We start from the raw sequence: 19004 nt of genomic DNA on the forward strand, positions 1-19004 counted from the left end.
TCTGTGAGTTTATGTCAGATTCCAGGAAATAAGAATGATGTGCTTAGTTATTAAAGAGCTGGGAGTACTCCTGAGCAACAGGCTTCCTGTTCTTAAATAAAAAATTTAGATATGAACCAAAGTACACACTCATGTGCTTCTTGTCATTTATCTGTAACTAAAAGAAAAATGTCCATTATTTGCGTAAATAAATGTATTTTACTTTCTTTGAATTCTTTGTTTATTAAAACCCTGAATATTGTTCTTCTTAAGAACTATGGGGAATTAGTTCAGACAATGAAATGCTAATGTCATTTGGATAGGAAAAGGGAAGTAAGTATGTATGTGTGTGGCCTATTGATGGTGAGCAGTAAATGGATGTCTGTGGTAGCCCCAGACAGGTTAGATGGAGAGCCTGCCTACTGACCAAGCCCACTGAACAGTCCATTGTTGGATGCAGGGTTTGGAGTAATTTTTAGACACTCTTGCTTTGTAGCTATTATTTGTGGTACCATCTGAAACTGGTTCTTTCTGGCCTTGTTCTCATATTTAGCTAAGTTTTTTTTCTTAGATTGCTGTTTACATTGTATAAATTTAGTTTTATTTAGTTGTTTTTTGGTTACCAATCCCTATTCAGAACATCTTTGTGAATGACTGTGTCCTCCAGGCTGCCATGGTATCATTCCATGTACTTCTAAGGAAATCTTGCTTCCCTTTCCTCAGGCCTATGTGAAATTTGCTATTGGTCTTGTTTTCATATTTAATTCACATCATGGTGCTAGAATTTGATGTAAAAATGCAATTCTGGTTTTCAGAAATGCATGTATTTTAATATTTTTATGAAACAATGTGCTTATCAATATGAAATTAGTAATTTACAATTTTCATTTTTATTTTTCAATTGTACAAAATAAATAGAATTTTATATGATATTAGAAGGGGGGAACCTCATGTTTTAAGGAAATTACTAGAGTAAATGAAAGCTTAGCACTTAGAGGTAAGAGGACAGCTTGAAGAAAAATTGGTTCTGTCCTACCATGTCGGTTCTAGGTTGGAACTCTAGTTGTAAGACTCAGTGGCCAGCATCTTTACTCTCTGCCTTAGTTACTGTTCTGTTGCTGTGAAGAGACACCATGACCAAGAAAACTTACAAAAGAAAATATTTAATTGGGGGCTTGCCTACAGGGTAAGTCCCTGATCATAATTATGGGAAGTATTCAGGCATGGTACTGGAGCAGTAGCTGAGAGCTTTACATCCTGATGAGAGAGATAGGCGGAGACTTGACCTGGCCTGGGGTGGGGTGGGCTTTTGAAATCTCAAAGCTCACCCAAAAGAAACACTTCCACCAACAAGACTGACACCTCCTAATCTTTTTCAAGCAGTTTCACTCACAGGTGACTGAGCATTCAAATATATATGCCTATGGGATTAATTCTCATTTAAATCACCATATCCTCTGAGCCGTCTCCCTGATCTCTAAATTTATTCATTTAATAGTGTTAAGCATTTGCTCTTTTGTATTTTTTTTTTAATTGGTGTTTTGTCTGTATATATGTCTGTTGAGTGTGTTGATTCTGGAGTTACAGACAGTTGTGAGCTGCCATATAGGTGTTGGGAATTAAACTCAGGTCCCTTGGAAGAGACGTTAGTGCTCTCCTAACTCCTGAACCGCCTTCTCACACACACACACACACACACACACACACACACACACACACACACACACTTTATTTTTTTAAGATCTGAAGACTACTCTGAAGGTGGCATTAAGATTTCTGAACCTTCCTTCCATTTGAGAAGGTGGCAGCCTGTACTGGAAAGTAGTTGGGCTAGATGTTGGCTGTGTGTATAACTAAAGAAACTCTGAGGTCTTTGTTGGTCACTGTCTTAATAAATGTCTACTTTATGTGACATGACCTAGCGACTAGATAAAAAAGCTAAGTCATGGTGAGCTAATTGAAAATATGCAGGGAAAAAAAAAGAAAATATGCAGGGCTTCTGCTACTCTTTCTGCTAGTCTTTCAGAGAAATCAATATGGGGTTTGTTTTTTCAAGTATAACAGAGATACCATGGGTTTTTTATTTTTTATTTTTTTAAATCCTTCAGAACATGTTTGGAAGGGAGATAAACTCAGGGCTGTCTTCTGACATTTATTTAAACTGGAACTTTAAAACAACAACCAAAAAAAGGCTCTTTCCCCCCTCTACCACTATTTTAAGCTTGATTGCCATGAATATAAACTTGATATTATAAATATTAGACAAGGATCTGTTTTATGGCAGTTCACAACTATTACGAACCAAGAAGAATTAAATGAAGCCCAAGTTGGATCTTCCCTTAATACCTGAGTACAATGATTAAAAACAGCAAAAACAATATTGTGGCCTAATTAAGCCTTTGACCATTTATTTCTGCTGGCCATATGCACTGCAGATCAAATCCAGCCTTCCTTAAAAATTGAGAGACAGTATTCATTATACAGACTCTTGCTTTATAAAATGACCCATAATCTCTTTACAGTGGCACATGCCTATAATCCTAGCACTTGGGAGACTGAGGTAAGAGAATCCTGAGGTAGGTGCTAGCCTGGGCCTAGATAGCAAGACCTTGCTTCAAAAAAAAAAAAAAAAAGGGGGGGGGGGCTGGAGATTATAGCTCAGTAGTAGAATGCTGTTCAAAGTTTTGAGTTCTGTCTTTAGCATCAAGTCACATACACATGCGCACAAAGACTACACAGAAATGATAAACTATTTAGTTGAGAACCCAAATTCAGACTTTCTAGGTATAGTGGATTCACTGTTTTTCCATGGTGCGTAAAATTAGATTTGAATTTGGAAGTCTTTGTACCAGTTTAAATAGAATTAGAACTTAACTAAAGTCAAATTTGTTTTGTTCATCTTTCCCAAGTGGATGTCTTCTATATATGCATTCTCGTCTCCCTGAGGATAGATGTTATCTTGGGCAATGCTGCACACACAGTGCATAGCTGCTTCTTCTGTTTGTTAGTAGAGTTGTGTGACAAAATGTTTCCTGGGGAGATGGAATACATATGTCTACTCACCCCAAATACGAATTCCACACAGACCAAGGTATGGATACCATTAATTTCAGCTTTGGTGAAACAGTGAAAACTTGGGGTTACTTAAAAAATATGGGTCAGGGGCTGGAGAGATGGCTCAGTGGTTAAGAGCACTGGCTGCTCTTCCAGAGGTTCTGAGTTTAATTCCCAGCAACCACATGGTGGCTCACAACCATCTGTAATGCGATCTGGCGCCCTCTTCTGGCATGCAGGCATACATGGAGACAGAATGTTGTATACATAATAAATAAATAAAATCTTTAAAAAAAAATGGGTCAGGTACAGAAGCAGAAATGAATCAAAGATGGCTGCTTGACTAAAGTCCACCCCATTATGTGTACCATCTCACAAAAATCTGGGAGCCTGGAGTACACTGCACAGCCTGCAGGTAGCTCAACAAATTGGAGAGTTCCTTTTTCAGATGCTTCAGTCTAAACCTCTTCCAGGTAGCTCTGCTGCTTTCTGCTTCTTCCAGGCAGCTGGTCTGGTCTCAGAGTCTTCCTTGCAGCTTTTCTCCTGAGTCTTCCTTGAAGCTCAGTTCCTTGTGAGGGGACTCTCAGTATTTATTGCTTACTCTGGCAGGGACGGGCCTACTAAATCTGGTCAGTTTCAGAAACTTTGTGAAGGTATTTTGAGTTGCTTCCAGTTGGTTTAAGGAGCTTCCTGCACAATGGAATGTTTCAACTTGAGGAAACTTAGACAACATTAGAGTTGAGCGTTTCCTGGTACTTGTGAAAGCGAGTAGTGTAGAGAAGAAAGGATGTTCAAGTTTTTATATTTCTTGCTTTGTAAACTTCAGTGATACATTGAACTTGTATCAGAGGACTAGGAGGTACATACCGAACTAAAAACAATTCTTCTCTTTTCCTTGCTCACTGGGAAGCAGACAGGACAAACATGGGTAAGGGTGGCCCCAGCTCCAGGTCTGGAAAGGACGGTGGTGCATGCATGCATTTACCACTCAGCCTGGGCAAGTTTTCTCTTCCCCACTAGAGATAAAGCACTAGCTTAAAAGGCCACTTTTACTGGCTATTTTATGAAGACCAAGAACTAGTATATTGCAGGATATTTGATCACACTGTGAACCCCCAGGTTGCGTTATTTACTGGAAGAACCTGTTTCTCATTGTGCTCAGCCCTGGCACACACCTTTAATCCAAGAATGTTCTACTTGAATATTGTAAACAGGATTAAATAAAATCAGTCATAGGTCAAGAGGCAGGGCAGATAACCATGTCGACAAGAGGTGAATATAAAATTTTTAAGAAAAAACCATAGAGGCTGGAGAGATGGCTCAGAGGTAAAAAGCACTGACTATTCTTCCAGAGGTCCTGAGTTCAATTTCCAGTAACCACATGGTGGCTCACAGCCATCTGTAATGAGATCTGGTGCCCTCTTCTGTCCTGCAGCAGACATGCAGACAGAACACTGTACATAATTAATAAATAAATCTTGAAAAAAATGAAAAAGAAAAAAACATAGAAAGTAAGAGGGAGTCAGGAGGACAGATAGACACATAGTAAGTAGAAGGGAGGGACATTGGGTTTGAAGAGACTTGTTTGTTATGGTAGAAGAGAGGCTTCTGAGCTAGCAGGCTTTCATTCCAGCATCTAGTTCCAGTCTTTATTGGTAAAATCAAATGATGGAGATTTGGGTAAAAACAAACTAGTAGATGGAAAATTTTCTTAGTCACAATTTCCTCTAGATTTGCTGGTGTAATACGGTTTGAGTGGTGCTGGGGCTTGAGCCAAGATTACTCTCGGCCTTGCCTCCATTACATAGATGCACAGCCTGCCAATCAGCCTAACCGTCCGTTTGCATGCAATGACTTAGCATTATTTTAGATATTCACTCTTAATGTATTGGAGGCGGTTGGTGTAAGATTGACAGTGACTATTAGGTAATTAGAACAAACACTTAGTTGTCGAGGTGAGAAAGGCTCTAAGAAGGTCCTGTTTTAAGTACTTGGTTTTGAGAACTGCTATAGAGGCACTTGGGTCATGGTTTATGCGTCATGTTTGTCTTCACACATGGATGTGGTTTCTAACCCCATCCACACATGTACAGTATTCCTTAGTACTTTGTGATTTAAGCTTCAGGCTAAAAATTAGGTCTATGCACTGGATTTCCTTTTTTAATTTCCAGACCAGACTTAAGAATGTCTTACAAATATAAATTATATCTCAGTTGTTACTGATCAGAGAACAGCTATGTTTCTCCTTTATCTTGAGTCACTGTTAGTCTTTTGAATATAATGTACATCTGTTATTTAAGTAATAGATGCCCACAGGCCCTAGTAGAAGAACAAGTAGCATCAAAGGCAGGGGTCATAGGGTCTCTATTATGCCTGTTAGTAACCACCACTGCAGACAGTGCTCACTGAGTGGACCAGAGCTTGTCAGTGTCAATTCACAGCACATTTGTGTCTTGTTTTTATAAGAGGAAGAACTAGTTTACCTTATATACAGGCCCTGTCTTTTTTTCTATTTTTGTTTCTGTTTGAATTCTACTTTCAACTTGTGTTTCTGTTTTCATGTTAAAAATCTTTCTGGTTTCACTGCAGAGAGACAGCACGCCCTATTTTGTATGCCATTACCATGGTTGGTTGTGAGTCTTTTAAGTATAGTTTTTTAGTTGTTTGTTCTAGAAAAGACATTGCTTGCTCACAGCAATGCTAAAATGTCAATTGTAGTAAATCTTACTTTGATAACTTTCATTTTGAGTCCCATTGCTGTTTTATATATAAATCTCCATTTAAAGCAGTTGTTCTCAGCCTTTGGGTCTCAACCCCTTGGGAGGATCAAATGACCCTTTCACCAGGATTGTCCAAGACCATCAGAAAACACAGTTATTTACATTATGATTCATAACAGTAGCAAAACTACAGTTATAAAGTAGCAACAAAAATAATTTTATGGTTGGGGTCACCACAATATGAGGAGCTGAATTAAAGGGTCACAGCTTTAGGAAGATTGGGAAGCACTGATTTAAAGCTTCCTGACAGAATAATAAAGCTGTTTCAGTCCTTCGAATTTGCACTGATGTATTAGGCTGATGATGTTTCTGGTGACCAACAACATACGGGAAGGCTGTGGAAATTTTTCTTTATTAACTTTTTTTGCGTACAGTATATTTTTATATTCTTTCCCCTCCCCTAGATCCTCCCCATCTTCCTACTCACCCAACTTCATGTTCTCTCTCTTAAAGCACACACACAAAACAGTAAAACCAGATGTTAAACAAAAACTCAGTAAGAGACACACACACACACACACACACACACACGCCCGCCACAAAACCATAGTGTCTCCTGGGTAAGGGGCTTGACCTGGAGTGTGGTTGATATACCCAGTTACACTTCATTGAAGAAAATTGATTTTCCCTCTCCCAGCAGGTATCACTTGCAAATAGCTTCTTGGTTAGGGGTGGGACTTTGTGTCCACTTTCCTTTCTTCATGCCGGTGTCGAATGATTTCTTGTTCTTTGTTTAAATTCAGGATGAAAATGTGTGTACTTTTAAGTTGGAATTAGTCTTTAGTAGTGGCTGTATTGCTTGGCCTGACCTGGCAAATGAAGCTGATATGCAGCAGGGCTCTGGGCATACTGTGGTTCATGGTATCAGGTGCTGATGATCGGGGCTTGCTGGCTGGGTCCTGGGTGCTATTTCATGCAAATCATGTCTGAGAGACTGCTGCAGCAAATCCCATTTCTTTTCTGATTATAGCCTCACTGATGAGAATCAAGACTATGCTCTCCAGGAAGGAAAGTCTTGCTTTTGAGTGCTTACAGTTTTTACAACATGGCTGCATTGCCTTATAATTATTACCACTTAAGATAGGGAAGGGATGATGGACATTTCCTCTTATCAGATCTTTGAGTAGTAGCAGGAGAATGTGGTAGGAGATCCTTCCAGCTGTCAGATATTGTCAGGCTTGCAAGCAGAGAATGCAGTTTAAAATGCAGGTGACATAATACCCAGCATCCTCCACTTGCTTCTGGGTTTCTGATTAATCATGATTACCATACATTATCATACCATCAAATTTAATCATATCAATGAATGCCCATCTGCAGCAGTAACAAGAGTAGCTAAACACACTGGAAACAGCCATTAAAGGAAGAGATGGTTTATCAGATTCAATAACCCATTAGCTTGACTCTGCAGTGTTGGCATGCCTTATACACAGGACTAGAGGTAGGACTGGGTTAAAGGCCACACTAATAACCCAAAGGCTAGGAAATAGCCATTGAAATTGTTTCGTACTGATTTTTTTTTTTTTTTGTGCGCAGTAATCAGATTCATTGCAATATTCTGTAAAAACTACATTATAAAATAAACTATTTGTCTGCTTTGGGTAAAAGTATTAAATTGGCAATAGCACATCATCCTGAATTGTGCAGTGCCATACAAGTGGACTTGTATCTTTTTTACATTTGAGGTGCATGTGTGTGTGCACACGCATGCTTTTATGTGTACACCTATGCATGCCTTGGCATTCTTACATAGTTCAGAGAACAGCTTTTTAGAGTTGGTACTCTCCTTCTACCATGAGGGTTCTCAGGTATTCAGACTTGGCAGCAAAAGCCTTTTACCCAGTGAGCCACTTTCCTGTCCCTAGACCTAACTTCTGAGTATAATTTTTCCATCTACAATATAGTAATGTAGCCCACCAATGTTGCAATTTAGTCATGCAGCCATCAGTGTTGCAGTTTAGTATGCAGCCATACATGTTGGACAGTGATAGAAAGTTAAAACCATGGAATTGCCCTCTACACTAAGAAAATCTCTTCATGTTTTATCTTTAATCGTAGTGTGCTCTCCAATTATTTTGTTTTATTATGTTTGAGAGAGTACACATGCACATACCTAGGTTATTAGCGGTTATTCTTCAGGATCGCTTTATTTATTTTGTAGCAGGATTAATCACTGGGATCTGGGGTTTGTGGGTTTTTTTATGCTAGGATGGCTGCCCAGTGAGCCATTGGATCCATTCCTGTATTTACTTCCCCAAGACTAGGATTACATGTATGCCGCCATACCTGACTTTTTTCCCAGGACCAAACTCAGGTCCTCAGACTTACCTAGCAGGCACTTTCCAACTGACCCATCTTCCTAGTCCTTAGCATTTATTTCCCCAGGAGTTTTTAAGACACTCCTAAATAAGTTCAGGTACATTTTTAAAAAGAAATTTTATCATCAGTGTGAGGGGTAGGGCACAAGTGCCACAATGTACGTGCAGAGGTCAGAAGACAAGTAGTATGAGTTGATTTTCTCCTATCATATGGGTTCTGGGGATGGAACAGATTGACAGGCTTGTGCAACATTTTTTCCCCTGAGCCATTCTGCCAGTCCTTGATACATTTTAAAGATAAACTTGGAAAGATGACCTAATACACATTGAAATGCATTTCTTCCCAGTGATTAGAATTTTTTCTCCCACTTAAAATAGTATTTTTGTTATAATAGTCTGTGAGCTCTTTATTATGATAGCAAAGGATAGTGCCATCAAACAGGGTCTGTGTTGTCCCTGCCAGCCCTTAAATGTGTTTGTTTGGAGTCTGGCTCCTCTCCTGGGGCATAAGGCACCTGAGAGCCACTGGTTTTGTTGCACCAGCTGGTAGCTCATTGCTATGTAGTATTCCAGTGCTGGAGTTAGTTTATTCACTACAGTGTAGCTTGTCAGAAATGTGTTCACAGATGGGAATTTACGGGCTCTACATTTTTCCTCCATGTAGCTGGACCATGACTTTGGGGTTGGTTTTTTGTTGTTTGTTTTTGTTTTTGAGACTTTTTTTTTTTTTTTAGTTAACCCTGGCTGTCCTGGAGCAGTGTCCTCAGTACAGGCTGTTCTCGCTCTATAGACCAGACTGGCATTACTCCCAAGTCCTGCGTTAAAGGATGTATGCCACCATCATGTGGCTATGTCTTTACTTTCTAATTGCTTCTTTTTTTCTTTAAAAAGAAAAAAAGTCTTAACAGCGTTATTGTTAAAGATGAAACATGAGCTAAAATGTTACTGGTAGATTAATTACTACATTTTAGGTTTTTCTCATAGCTTATGTCCAGCAACCTTAGGAAGCAGATGTGTTACTATTTTCTCTGTTTTACAAACTGGGAGGCTGAGTATTGGGAGAATTAATTGCTTAAGCTTACATAGCAGTGCAGATGTAGCATTTGAACCAAGGGTAGTCCATGCCCAGCACCCTTCTTTTCATTTTTATGCTGACTTGTCCTTATATATCAACATGCATTGATTTTATTGCATTTTGCATTGATTTTATTATTGTATGTGTATGTGCTCATACATGTGTGGAGTTCAGGGACAGCTTATGAGGCTCAGTTCTCTCTTTCTACCATGTGAATTCAGGGACTCAAACTCAGGCTGTGAGGCTTGGCAGCACAAGTGACCCTTACCCACTCACCTGTCACACTAGCTCTCAACATGTACTGTAATAAACTTTGCTTTTTAAGAAAGAGCTTGAAACCCAAGAACCTGAACCAGTTCTGCAAGACTGTAACAGTCCTTGGTATGCTCAGAGGATTTGCTAGAGGGACCTGCTGGTTGGCATGGCTGTGACAAAAGCGAGTGCAGGACGAATGCATTGCCTTATTTTGTGACAGAATGCAGGGTTTTTTGTTTTGTTTTGTTTTCTTCAAAAGTAGTATTTTAGACAGAAGTTTTAAGCTAACAGTCACTGTTCTAGTTTACTACTTGAACCAAAAGTGCCTTGCATAAATCCACTCAAGTGTTCCTGAACATAAAATTTACACTTCTTTCTTTGGAATGTTCAACTTGTATCTATAAATATAAAAAATACCTTCTAGGAAAATCAATATATTTAAACAAGTCACATGTTAAAACTATGGAAAATGCTCAGATAAAAGGATTAACACATTGTGATAGAAGGTTGTAATTTTAATTATGTCAGGGGTCACTGGTGGTCTTTATTCTTTGCTTTTAACCCACTTAATCAGAATTAACCAAGAGGTATTCTTAGGTGTCAATTGGTTTCTTATACAGTTCTTTGCATTTTAAGTGAGATTAATAAATGAAAACATGTTATACAGGAAGGTTGAAATTTATTGAAAGAGCCACGAAATTTCAGTGACATTGTTAAAGTATTTAATTAGTCTTATTAAAACATACCAACTGACCCTTTTAGAGAAGCTGATAAGTGGCATAATAGCAGTTGAAGCCGTTTTATTCTTGCCTTTATACGATTAAGTTTTTGCTAAGCAATTTATGCAAAGTTTCCATCTTTTCTTTTTGTAACTGAAGTTATCAGTTCTTTCTGAATAGGATTAATATAGATAATGTCATGTAATTAACAAGAGATGCAAAAAAATGAAAGCACAGTCTGTATAGGAATTATGAGAGGATGATAATCTCTTATCTTGGATTTTTAAAGGGATATAAAGAAAAGCAAAACAGTAGTTTGAATGGATTAGACTAGTCTTTTCTTTCCAATGGTAGAAGTGCTTTAACACTCAAAGTTCCATAACAGCACAGTTGTAAAGGAATTCTACATTTGGTGACGGGAACTAGTAATCTGTTAACCTTTATACCCTGCAGTGGTAGGAGTCACCACAGGAATGACGTGGTGAGTCAGAACTCAGAATTGTGTCTTCTGTGGCTTAAGCATTGAGCTGAGGTAGAGAGAAAGAATCTCATGTGTGGGGTTTTGTTCTGAGCTGCCATTCATCTATGGTAGTCTTCCCATACTATTAAGGAGTAGTGGCTTCTTGCACTGATTCTCTGGATTGTCTGTATGCTAGGTGAATATTGTACCTGATGTGTGTTGGCCAGGGTGTGAGCAATACAGCAGATCTCAGTTGGTAATTTTAAGGAGTAAGAAAGTGAAAGTTTAGGTTAATGACAGTTCAATGATGTTTTGGGGACTTTAATTACTTTTCTGCTCAATTGCTACCTGAATATGTGTGCCTACTTTCCAGACTAAGGCTGGGTTGATGCTGCATGCTAGCTGAAGCACCCTAAGATTAAAGGAAATAGATAGATCCTGGATTGGAGTGATGGCCATGGGGCTGAATCTGAGGGTAACAGAAACACAGCCTGCCTGGGCAGAGGACAGCAGGACAAAAAGGATATGAAACAAGGCTGAGTTGTGGTTCCAGCTAAGAGTCCTGAGCCCCAGCCTGTTACTTAATTCAGGATCTTGACTCCCAGCTGTAATCAGCATGTATGGGCAAGGGCTCTCCCTCTTGCTGTTAGGCCAGCTTCAGAAAAGCAGTGAGCCTGGGTGGTGTTTGAGACATCTGCAGATGTGGTTTTTGATACCTAGATGACTTCAAAGTGCCCTTTGCAGGAGCACACATTGGAGTGGGCTGACTTCACAGGTGGAACTACCAGGTGTGCTTACTTCTTGGTTTGTATATCTGATCACGGTGAGCCCTCTACGTTTGCAGGCATCTGGGAAAAGAACAAGAATAATTTATGGGAAGTTTAGCTTTTTGGGTTAGAGATTTTATTCATTGTATATGTTCTCTGACCACATGGCCTTCAGGAAAGGCGCCATATCTGAACCTTGCTGGTTTCCAAAAGATGACAGACACACTTGGGGAACTCTAGCAGCTAGCTGTCTTTAGAGTAGTGAGACTCAGATTTGTGTAAAGCAGATGGCACTGGTGTGCACTGGTATTTTATTAGCAACAGGATATTTTTTATTTTTTCTGTTAACTGCCATCCACGGACAAAATTGTTGTCTAGCACTCAGACAAATTCAGGAAATTACTTGCATAAACACTGTAATGGATGAATAAGTCTGCCATGGAGCAGACTCCTCCTTCCTGTTATCTTCTTATTTTTTGATAAACTTCTGCCTTAAGGAGGGTGTTTCTAGTTTACCGATCTGCTTTTATATTTGGGTCTAACCCTGAAAAATACTTGCTAATGTGTGTATGGTAAATGATTAGGGCAGGACTTTGTGTGTCTTAGAGGTGTTTAAGTCTCAGTTCAATATGTAGCAGAGCAAGGGAGGCTGGCAGGAGTCTTGGGAGACCAGACTGTTCAAATAACTGACTCTTCACAGAAAAGATGTCTCTAAGAATTGAGGAGACAGAATCTATGCTTATCTCGGAAAATCTTGTGTGCTTTTCTTAATTTTCTTTTGTCCTTAAATCTGTGGTCACCTGCTCTGGGTGGCAGCTGGGAAGTGACTGGGGAGAAGGCAGGGTTGAGGCGACTGTCAGTCAGCACTGGGTTCTTCTACTCTGTTGTGATTGTGAACCTCTGTTTTCACCTGGGCCCTTATAGGTTCATCCTGAAGCCAGAATACTTTGCTTTACTATTAATCTTAAAAAGCATTTATGTTCTGCTAAACCAGAGAACTATCGTGTGAGGATCTGGAGGCTTTGCTGCATACCCCACACATTCTAATGCTTGTGAATATTCATCCAAGCCGCATATGGGTACTTAGAAAAGAAAACAGCATTAACATTCTGGGGAGGCAAAATTTGAAATTCCAGAATAATTTCAGTTAATATAAAAGGCGTCTTTGCTGGTTGTGGTGGCAGAGGCAGGAGGATCACGAGTTCGAGGCCAGCCTGGGCTACACATTGGACAGGCTCCAAAACCACAGAGAAACCCTGTCTCGAAAAACAAAAAACAAAAAAAAAAAAATAGTTCTAAAGATTTAAAATATTCTTCTGTAGAGATTCCTGGGGACAGGGGCATAGCTCAGTTGGCAAAGTTCTTGCCATGCAAGGATGAAGATCTGAATTCAGTACCAAGCACACTTAGCAAAGCTGGATGTGGTGGTTTGTTTGAAATCACAACTCTGGTGAAGCAGACAGGAGGATCCTTGGGATTTGCTGAGCAACCAGCCTGGCTACTTGGCCAGAGACCTGTCTCAGATAATGGGTGTATACTACCTGACGAGGGGAGTGAGAGCTGCAGTTGGACTCCAGTCACCATATACACCTTCCCACACATGCATGCTCACCGAGAAGCAGTATGTCTAGTTTGCCATAGCTTGAAGCTCTTGTTGGAAACTGTGTGTTGGTCTCCTTGGTGTCCTGACTGACCACTAGTTGGGACAGGGCTATGGGTTGAGAAGAGAGCAATGCTCTGATCTCTCTGTGACAGTAGAACTCAGCATACCTTCACTCTGGCAGTGTGGAAGCCAGTCTGCTCTTCCAGTTCCATTGGCCTTACCTATAATTAAAACTCTCCATGGATGACTCAAAACTGTTTGGAGAGAGGGAAAACAAAAAGTTATAAAAAGCCCTGTGCCCAGACTCAGTGCATGTGTGACTGCAGATTTCACATGGGAAGCAACACACTTTCTAGTTCTGTGTGTCCAGTAACAGAAACAGACAGGAATGCTGGGCTTAATTACACTCAGATGTAAAGTCTATATGAGGAAATCAGAATAAAGGGAAACTGGAGCTTGCTTCTCCCTGAGATCTGAACAGAAAGGGCAACTGCGGAGGGTCGTATCTAGAAAGCGAAGTGCACCCTGCAGCATGTCACTCTGGTTCTGGAAGGAGATAGGTGCATCCAGCCAGGTGCACTCTGTAATGTGGTCACTCTGGTTCTAAAAAGGAGATAGGTAGGGTTGAGTCGGGTGGGGAAAGCAGCAGTGCGCTGGTGGCAGTGGCAGCTGCAGCTGCAGCGTGTGATGATGAATGGTAAATAAATTAGGCTTGTTGCACTCTTCATCAAAATTGGTGACAGCTGTAAGTTGATAAGTTTGTACACTGAGTGTTGCTGATTTCCAGCTATCAGTACTAGTGTTGTGTAGGTGTTAAGTGATACATTCTCTCTTCATTTCTTCCTACATCTGCTTTTTGTCAGCTTGTTAACATAGCTAAAAATTTATGCTTTCAGTGCTTGTTGTAATTTAGTATACTGTTTGTTTTTATGAAAAATATGGCTAAATGCAGTAATAAAATGAAAACTTAGATTATCTTAAATTGGCTGCTGCCAAAAATTACCACATTTGTTACTAGTGACTGTAGACAACATTTGGATGCAGTGAGGCTGCCCAGACTGTTGCAGACATGGGAGCAGCTGTGTTGCAGATCAGAACCAAAAGATGATCAGTTGGAAAGTGACCCGGGCAGGGGGAAAAGGAGCTGACTAGGAATAGGAGAAAGACTGCCCAGTCATTATGGACCATTTAAAATTAAATATACACTTGGTGATTCTAATCTGCTGTAATGAGCCTTCCCATCAGTAGGCGGGAATAAAAAAGAGAGTATGATCTTTCATTCAGACCCATTCTCCCAACTCCCCTGACCTTAAGACTAACTGTATAACCAGACAACCAACAGTGTATCCAAGTGGCCCCACTGTTTCAGATTTTCCATTTTAGACTGCTCCTCAGGTGGCAATTCTGCACATCTTTTGAGGACAACTGTCGAATTGGAAAAGATCAGAATTGCTGATTTGCTTGGTGTGCTGGAGAGTTTTATGTCAGCTTGGCACAAGCTAGAGTCATTTTGGAAGAGTGAGCCCTGAGAAAAATGTTCCTACCATGCCTGTGGATAAGCCTTCAGGGCATTTTCTGATTGATGATTGATGTGGGGGGCCCAGCACATTGTGGGGTGGTGCTACCCTGGGCTGATACAGTCCTGGATGGCATAAGAAAGGAGGTAGAGATGAAATAAGGCCATTCCTCCCCCAAGTTTATTTTTCATGGTGTTTTATCACAATAATAGAAACCCTTTATTAGAAGCCACATGAAGTTAGATCTCTTCACATGCCATAGGTATGTAAATTGGTTCCCATTCATTCATTCATTCATTCATTCATTCATTACTTTTTCCTCCCTTCTCTCCCCCTTATCAGTTGCTGCATAAGTATGTTTGCTAATTTATCATTCAGGAAGTTTTGAAACGTGTTTGGATATACTTATAGGTGTTGAGTCTATCTGAAATGGTCAGGACCAGAGTATTTCAGAGTTTTCTAGTTTTGGGGATGCATACCCTGGACTTTGCCCATTGAGTACCCTTAAGCCAAAAATTGAAATCTGCAGTGTGAAACTTTGAGTGTGAGTGACTTAGAGAGTTACCAGTTTTTCATACTAAGGATGCTGAAGTTGTATATACCAGAATATGCTGATATGTGAAACTGAAGCTGGAGTGTTCACAGTGTGCTTTTACACATAAAGAATATGAGGTACAATGCATGTGATGTTTCATTGACTTCATAGCAGAATAGGCATGCCCATTAAAACTCCTATTGTAGATTTATTAAGTATAAACTTGCTAACTGTTTTGATAGAAAAAGCTTTTCTGCATGTTATCAAAGTGAAGATGTTAAAGAATACTCTCAAAGCATCAGGGTAGTGATATCTCTAGCTAGCACCATTTTGTGCTTGTTCAGTCCAAGAGAAAGTCTTTCTGAGGATGGACAGGTATGATATGTATTCTCAAGTTTCTCATTGTTGGCTGTGCTTTGAGGGTGAGGTATCTCGCTCGATGTGGTAGCAAGAAGCAGTGCTCTTTAGACTTCATTATGGTGAGGGTTGCCTCAGTCTCACTTGAAGTAGCAAGTAACAGCTAAAAAGAATGTAAGCTTTGGGATTTCTGTCTTTTTCAAGAAATCACAATGTTTTTTTTTTTTTTTTTTTTTTTTAGAAAGATGTAATCTTTGCCTTTCAAACCTCATTTTATTGCCATTTTAGCTAACTGGCTTACAATTTTGTGGTAAATGGGAATATTTCTTTGGCAGTTTTTTTTTTTTTTTTAAGGTAGGGTTTCTCTGTGTAGCTCTTGCTGTCTTGGAACTTGCTCTGTAGACCATGCTGGCCTCGATCCGCCTGCCACTGCCTCAGTGCTGGGATTAAAGGTGTGCATCACCATTGCCTGGCTGTCAGTATTTTTACTGTGCTCTGAGGTTCTCATTCTCTCCCTCCCTCCCTCCCTCCCTCCCTCCCTCCCTCTCTCCCTCTCTTCCTCTCTCTCTCCCCTCTTCTCTCTTCTGTCTCTTTCATTCTGTGTCTGGGATTGTTTATGTGGGTATGTGTGTATGTGTCTTGTGTATGGTTGGGTTACACGTGTAGAGGCCAGAAATTGTTGGTAGATGTCTTCCTCAGTCAGTTTTCCACCTTACTTTTGATAGTTTGCCACTAAATCTGGAGCTATTTTAGCTAGACTGGCTAGCCAGTAAGCTCTAGGAATACTGTTTCTTTTCCCCAGTGCTGGCCTTTGAGGTCTGTGCTGCCACATCCTGTGTTTATTTGAGTGCAGAGGATCAGAACTCAGGTCTTGATGCTTGTACAAATATCATTGAGACATCTTCCCAGCTCCAAAGTAGACTTTTACATTGGTTTATTATTTCTGTGTGCTTGTATGTATGGGTGCACGTGTGGAGGTCAGAGGACAATTTGCAGGAGTCAGTTTTTTCCTCCACGATGTAGGTTCTGGGAATCAAACTCATCTCATCAGGTTTTATGTGAAACATTTTTCACTTACTGTGTCATTTTGCTGTCCCCAGAACAAACTTTTAAAGGCAACAGAAAAAGTATTTCTGATATTACAAAATGGATAGCATTTCCTTAGATACTGGCATTGTAGTTTAACTATCTCAGTGAAGCACACCAGCTCCCAAATCAGGACACAGAGACCTTTTATTATGAAATGCTCAGCCTTAATTTTTTTGTCACATTAGCTCTTCTAACTTCACCTGTTTCTCTTCATCTTTGTTTTGTCTCGGGCTTTTTCCTTTCTTTTTTCCCCTACTTTCCTACTGTCCTGCTGCTTGTTTCTGGCTGGCTGCTGCCTGGCTTCTGACCCCAGGTGTGGCCCTCTCTTTCTCCCTTGTTCTCATCTCACCACCACCCCCGCCTGCCCCTTTTCTTGCCTAGATTTCTCCTCTTACATATTCTCTGTGCCTGCCAACCCTACCTATCTCTTTCCTTCCTAGCTACTGGCCATTCAACTTTTTATTAGACTAATCAGGTGCCTTAGGCAGGCAAGGTGAAACAATGTAACACACCTTTACACAATTGAGGTAATATTCCACGACAGCTTTCTAGTAATGTTAAAATTCTGAATTAATTTTTTGATGTTGCATTTTGAGTTTTGACTGTTTCTGGACTGTTTTATTATGGCAAAAATCACTTTTATGTAAATTCATTTAGATTTGCACATAGGTATTTATATTCATTTATGTTCATGCGTAGAGACAACAGAAAGAAGTAGGCTGACCATAAGAAATGAGTTATGATATTGTTAAGCTTAGGATTATATGTATATTCTGAAAACTACATGATTTTTTTTTCTTGTTTCATTGTTCTTTAGGGCCCCCCAGAATTTCCACAGCACACACCCGGACCTGTTCCCAACAGTTTTAACCAACCACCACGACTTCCTCTCCAGGACCAGTGGAGAGCCCCACCACCACCTCAGGAACGAGACCCTTTCTTCTTGGGAGGTACTTGAAGGGGTATGATCCACCCAAGGTGGAGTGACAGAAGCTACATTGAATGGTGGACCTGTGCAGTTACTGCTAAAACAGAATTTATCTTCCACTAGGAAATGTGTCATAATGATTCTGCCAATCTTTTCAGTGGCTAAAATTTGACAGTAATTGAATCTGAAATATGATACTCTTATACAAAGAAGGAAATGTTTATAGAAAACGACCCACAAAATCATTCCAAGATAGCTAAAATTTAGAATTCTTTATAAAATATGCTCCTAACATTTGGGAATGGTGAAGTAGTTCATGAAAATGATTGTCTTTCTAATATGTGGTCTTTCTAATAATGTTACTGTTCAGTTTCAGGTGAACCAAGGTTCCCCAGCCATCTTTTCTTGGAACAGCGAAGTCCTCCACCGCCTCCCCCTCCCACGCTCCTGAACAGCAGCCATCCTGTCCCTACTCAGAGTCCCTTACCATTCACTCAGCCTGGACCAGCATTTAATCAGCAAGGACAGCAGCCAGTTTTCCCTAGAGAGAGGCCTGTAAGACCAGCCTTGCAGCCCCCAGGCCCAGTGGGGATCCTGCACTTTAGCCAGCCAGGGTCAGCAACTGCCAGGCCTTTCATTCCTCCTAGACAGCCGTTCCTACCCAGCCCAGGACAGCCATTCCTGCCTACACATGCACAGCCTAACCTCCAGGTATGCACATGAGCCAGCTTTGAGGTAAACTATCTGTGTGGTGCTGATCCTTTGTGATTCATGAAAGGAAAGTTTCAGGTTTCAGTTGTTTCTGCCAACTTAACATCATGTAACGGGTATGAGTACTAGTCTTAAGTATGCTGTTCGATACAGCCAGCTTTCGTAACAGTATTTCCTAAATACTAGGGAATATGAAAAAAGTGATTCTCATTTTCTTGGAGCTGAGCTTTGTCATCCTTGGAATTTTAAAGAGTGACTTTACCATTAGGCTACTGAACCTAATGTTACAGTATGCCCTGAGGCTGTGTTTGCTCATCTGGGGTAGTATTTTCCCACCACACCTTCCTGCTAGGAAGGGAAAGGCCTTGGTGGGGAAGAACACTGCTGCTTCTCACTCTGTATGTGACAGGCTTGTGCGCCCTCTGCTGGTTGGTATATACTAGCCAGTACATGTGTTTGTGACATTTTTCCTACCTGGCATATTTTCTTCATTTTTTTTTTTTATTTGTTTATTTATTAAAGATTTCTGTCTCTTCCCCACCGCCGCCTCCCCTTTCCCTCCCCCTCCCCAAATCAAATCCTCCTCCCTCGTCAGCCCAAAGAGCAGTCAGGGTTCCCTGCCCTGTGGGAAGTCCAAGGGCCACCCACCTCCATCCAGGTCTAGTAAGGTGAGCATCCACGAAACTGCCTAGGCTCCCACGAAACCAATAGGTACAGTAGGATCAAAAACCCATTGCCATTGTTCTTGAGGTCTCAGTAGTCCTCATTGTCCACTATGTTCAGCGAGACCGGTTTTAACCCGGGCTTTTTCAGACCCAGGCCAGCTGGCCTTGGTGAGTTCCCGATAGAACATCCCC

The 19004-nt window shown here is 40.5% G+C and overlaps 1 protein-coding gene across 4 annotated transcripts in view; it reads left to right on the forward strand.

Moving 5' to 3' along the window:
• Positions 1-19004, forward strand: part of Rbm33 (RNA binding motif protein 33) — a 116202-nt gene that overhangs the window by 60453 nt on the left and 36745 nt on the right. For all 4 annotated transcript variants that reach the window (XM_050119913.1, XM_050119912.1, XM_050119914.1 and 1 more), the window contains 2 exons: positions 17326-17458; positions 17807-18147. In XM_050119913.1, the coding sequence (XP_049975870.1) occupies positions 17326-17458; positions 17807-18147 (474 nt within the window). The remainder of the gene's footprint in view (positions 1-17325; positions 17459-17806; positions 18148-19004) is intronic.

This window comes from Alexandromys fortis, unplaced genomic scaffold (assembly GCF_014885135.2).
Source record: "Alexandromys fortis isolate MF-2015 unplaced genomic scaffold, M_Fortis_MF-2015_v1.1 scaffold_177, whole genome shotgun sequence".
In the NCBI taxonomy this organism is placed as follows: domain Eukaryota; kingdom Metazoa; phylum Chordata; class Mammalia; order Rodentia; family Cricetidae; genus Alexandromys; species Alexandromys fortis.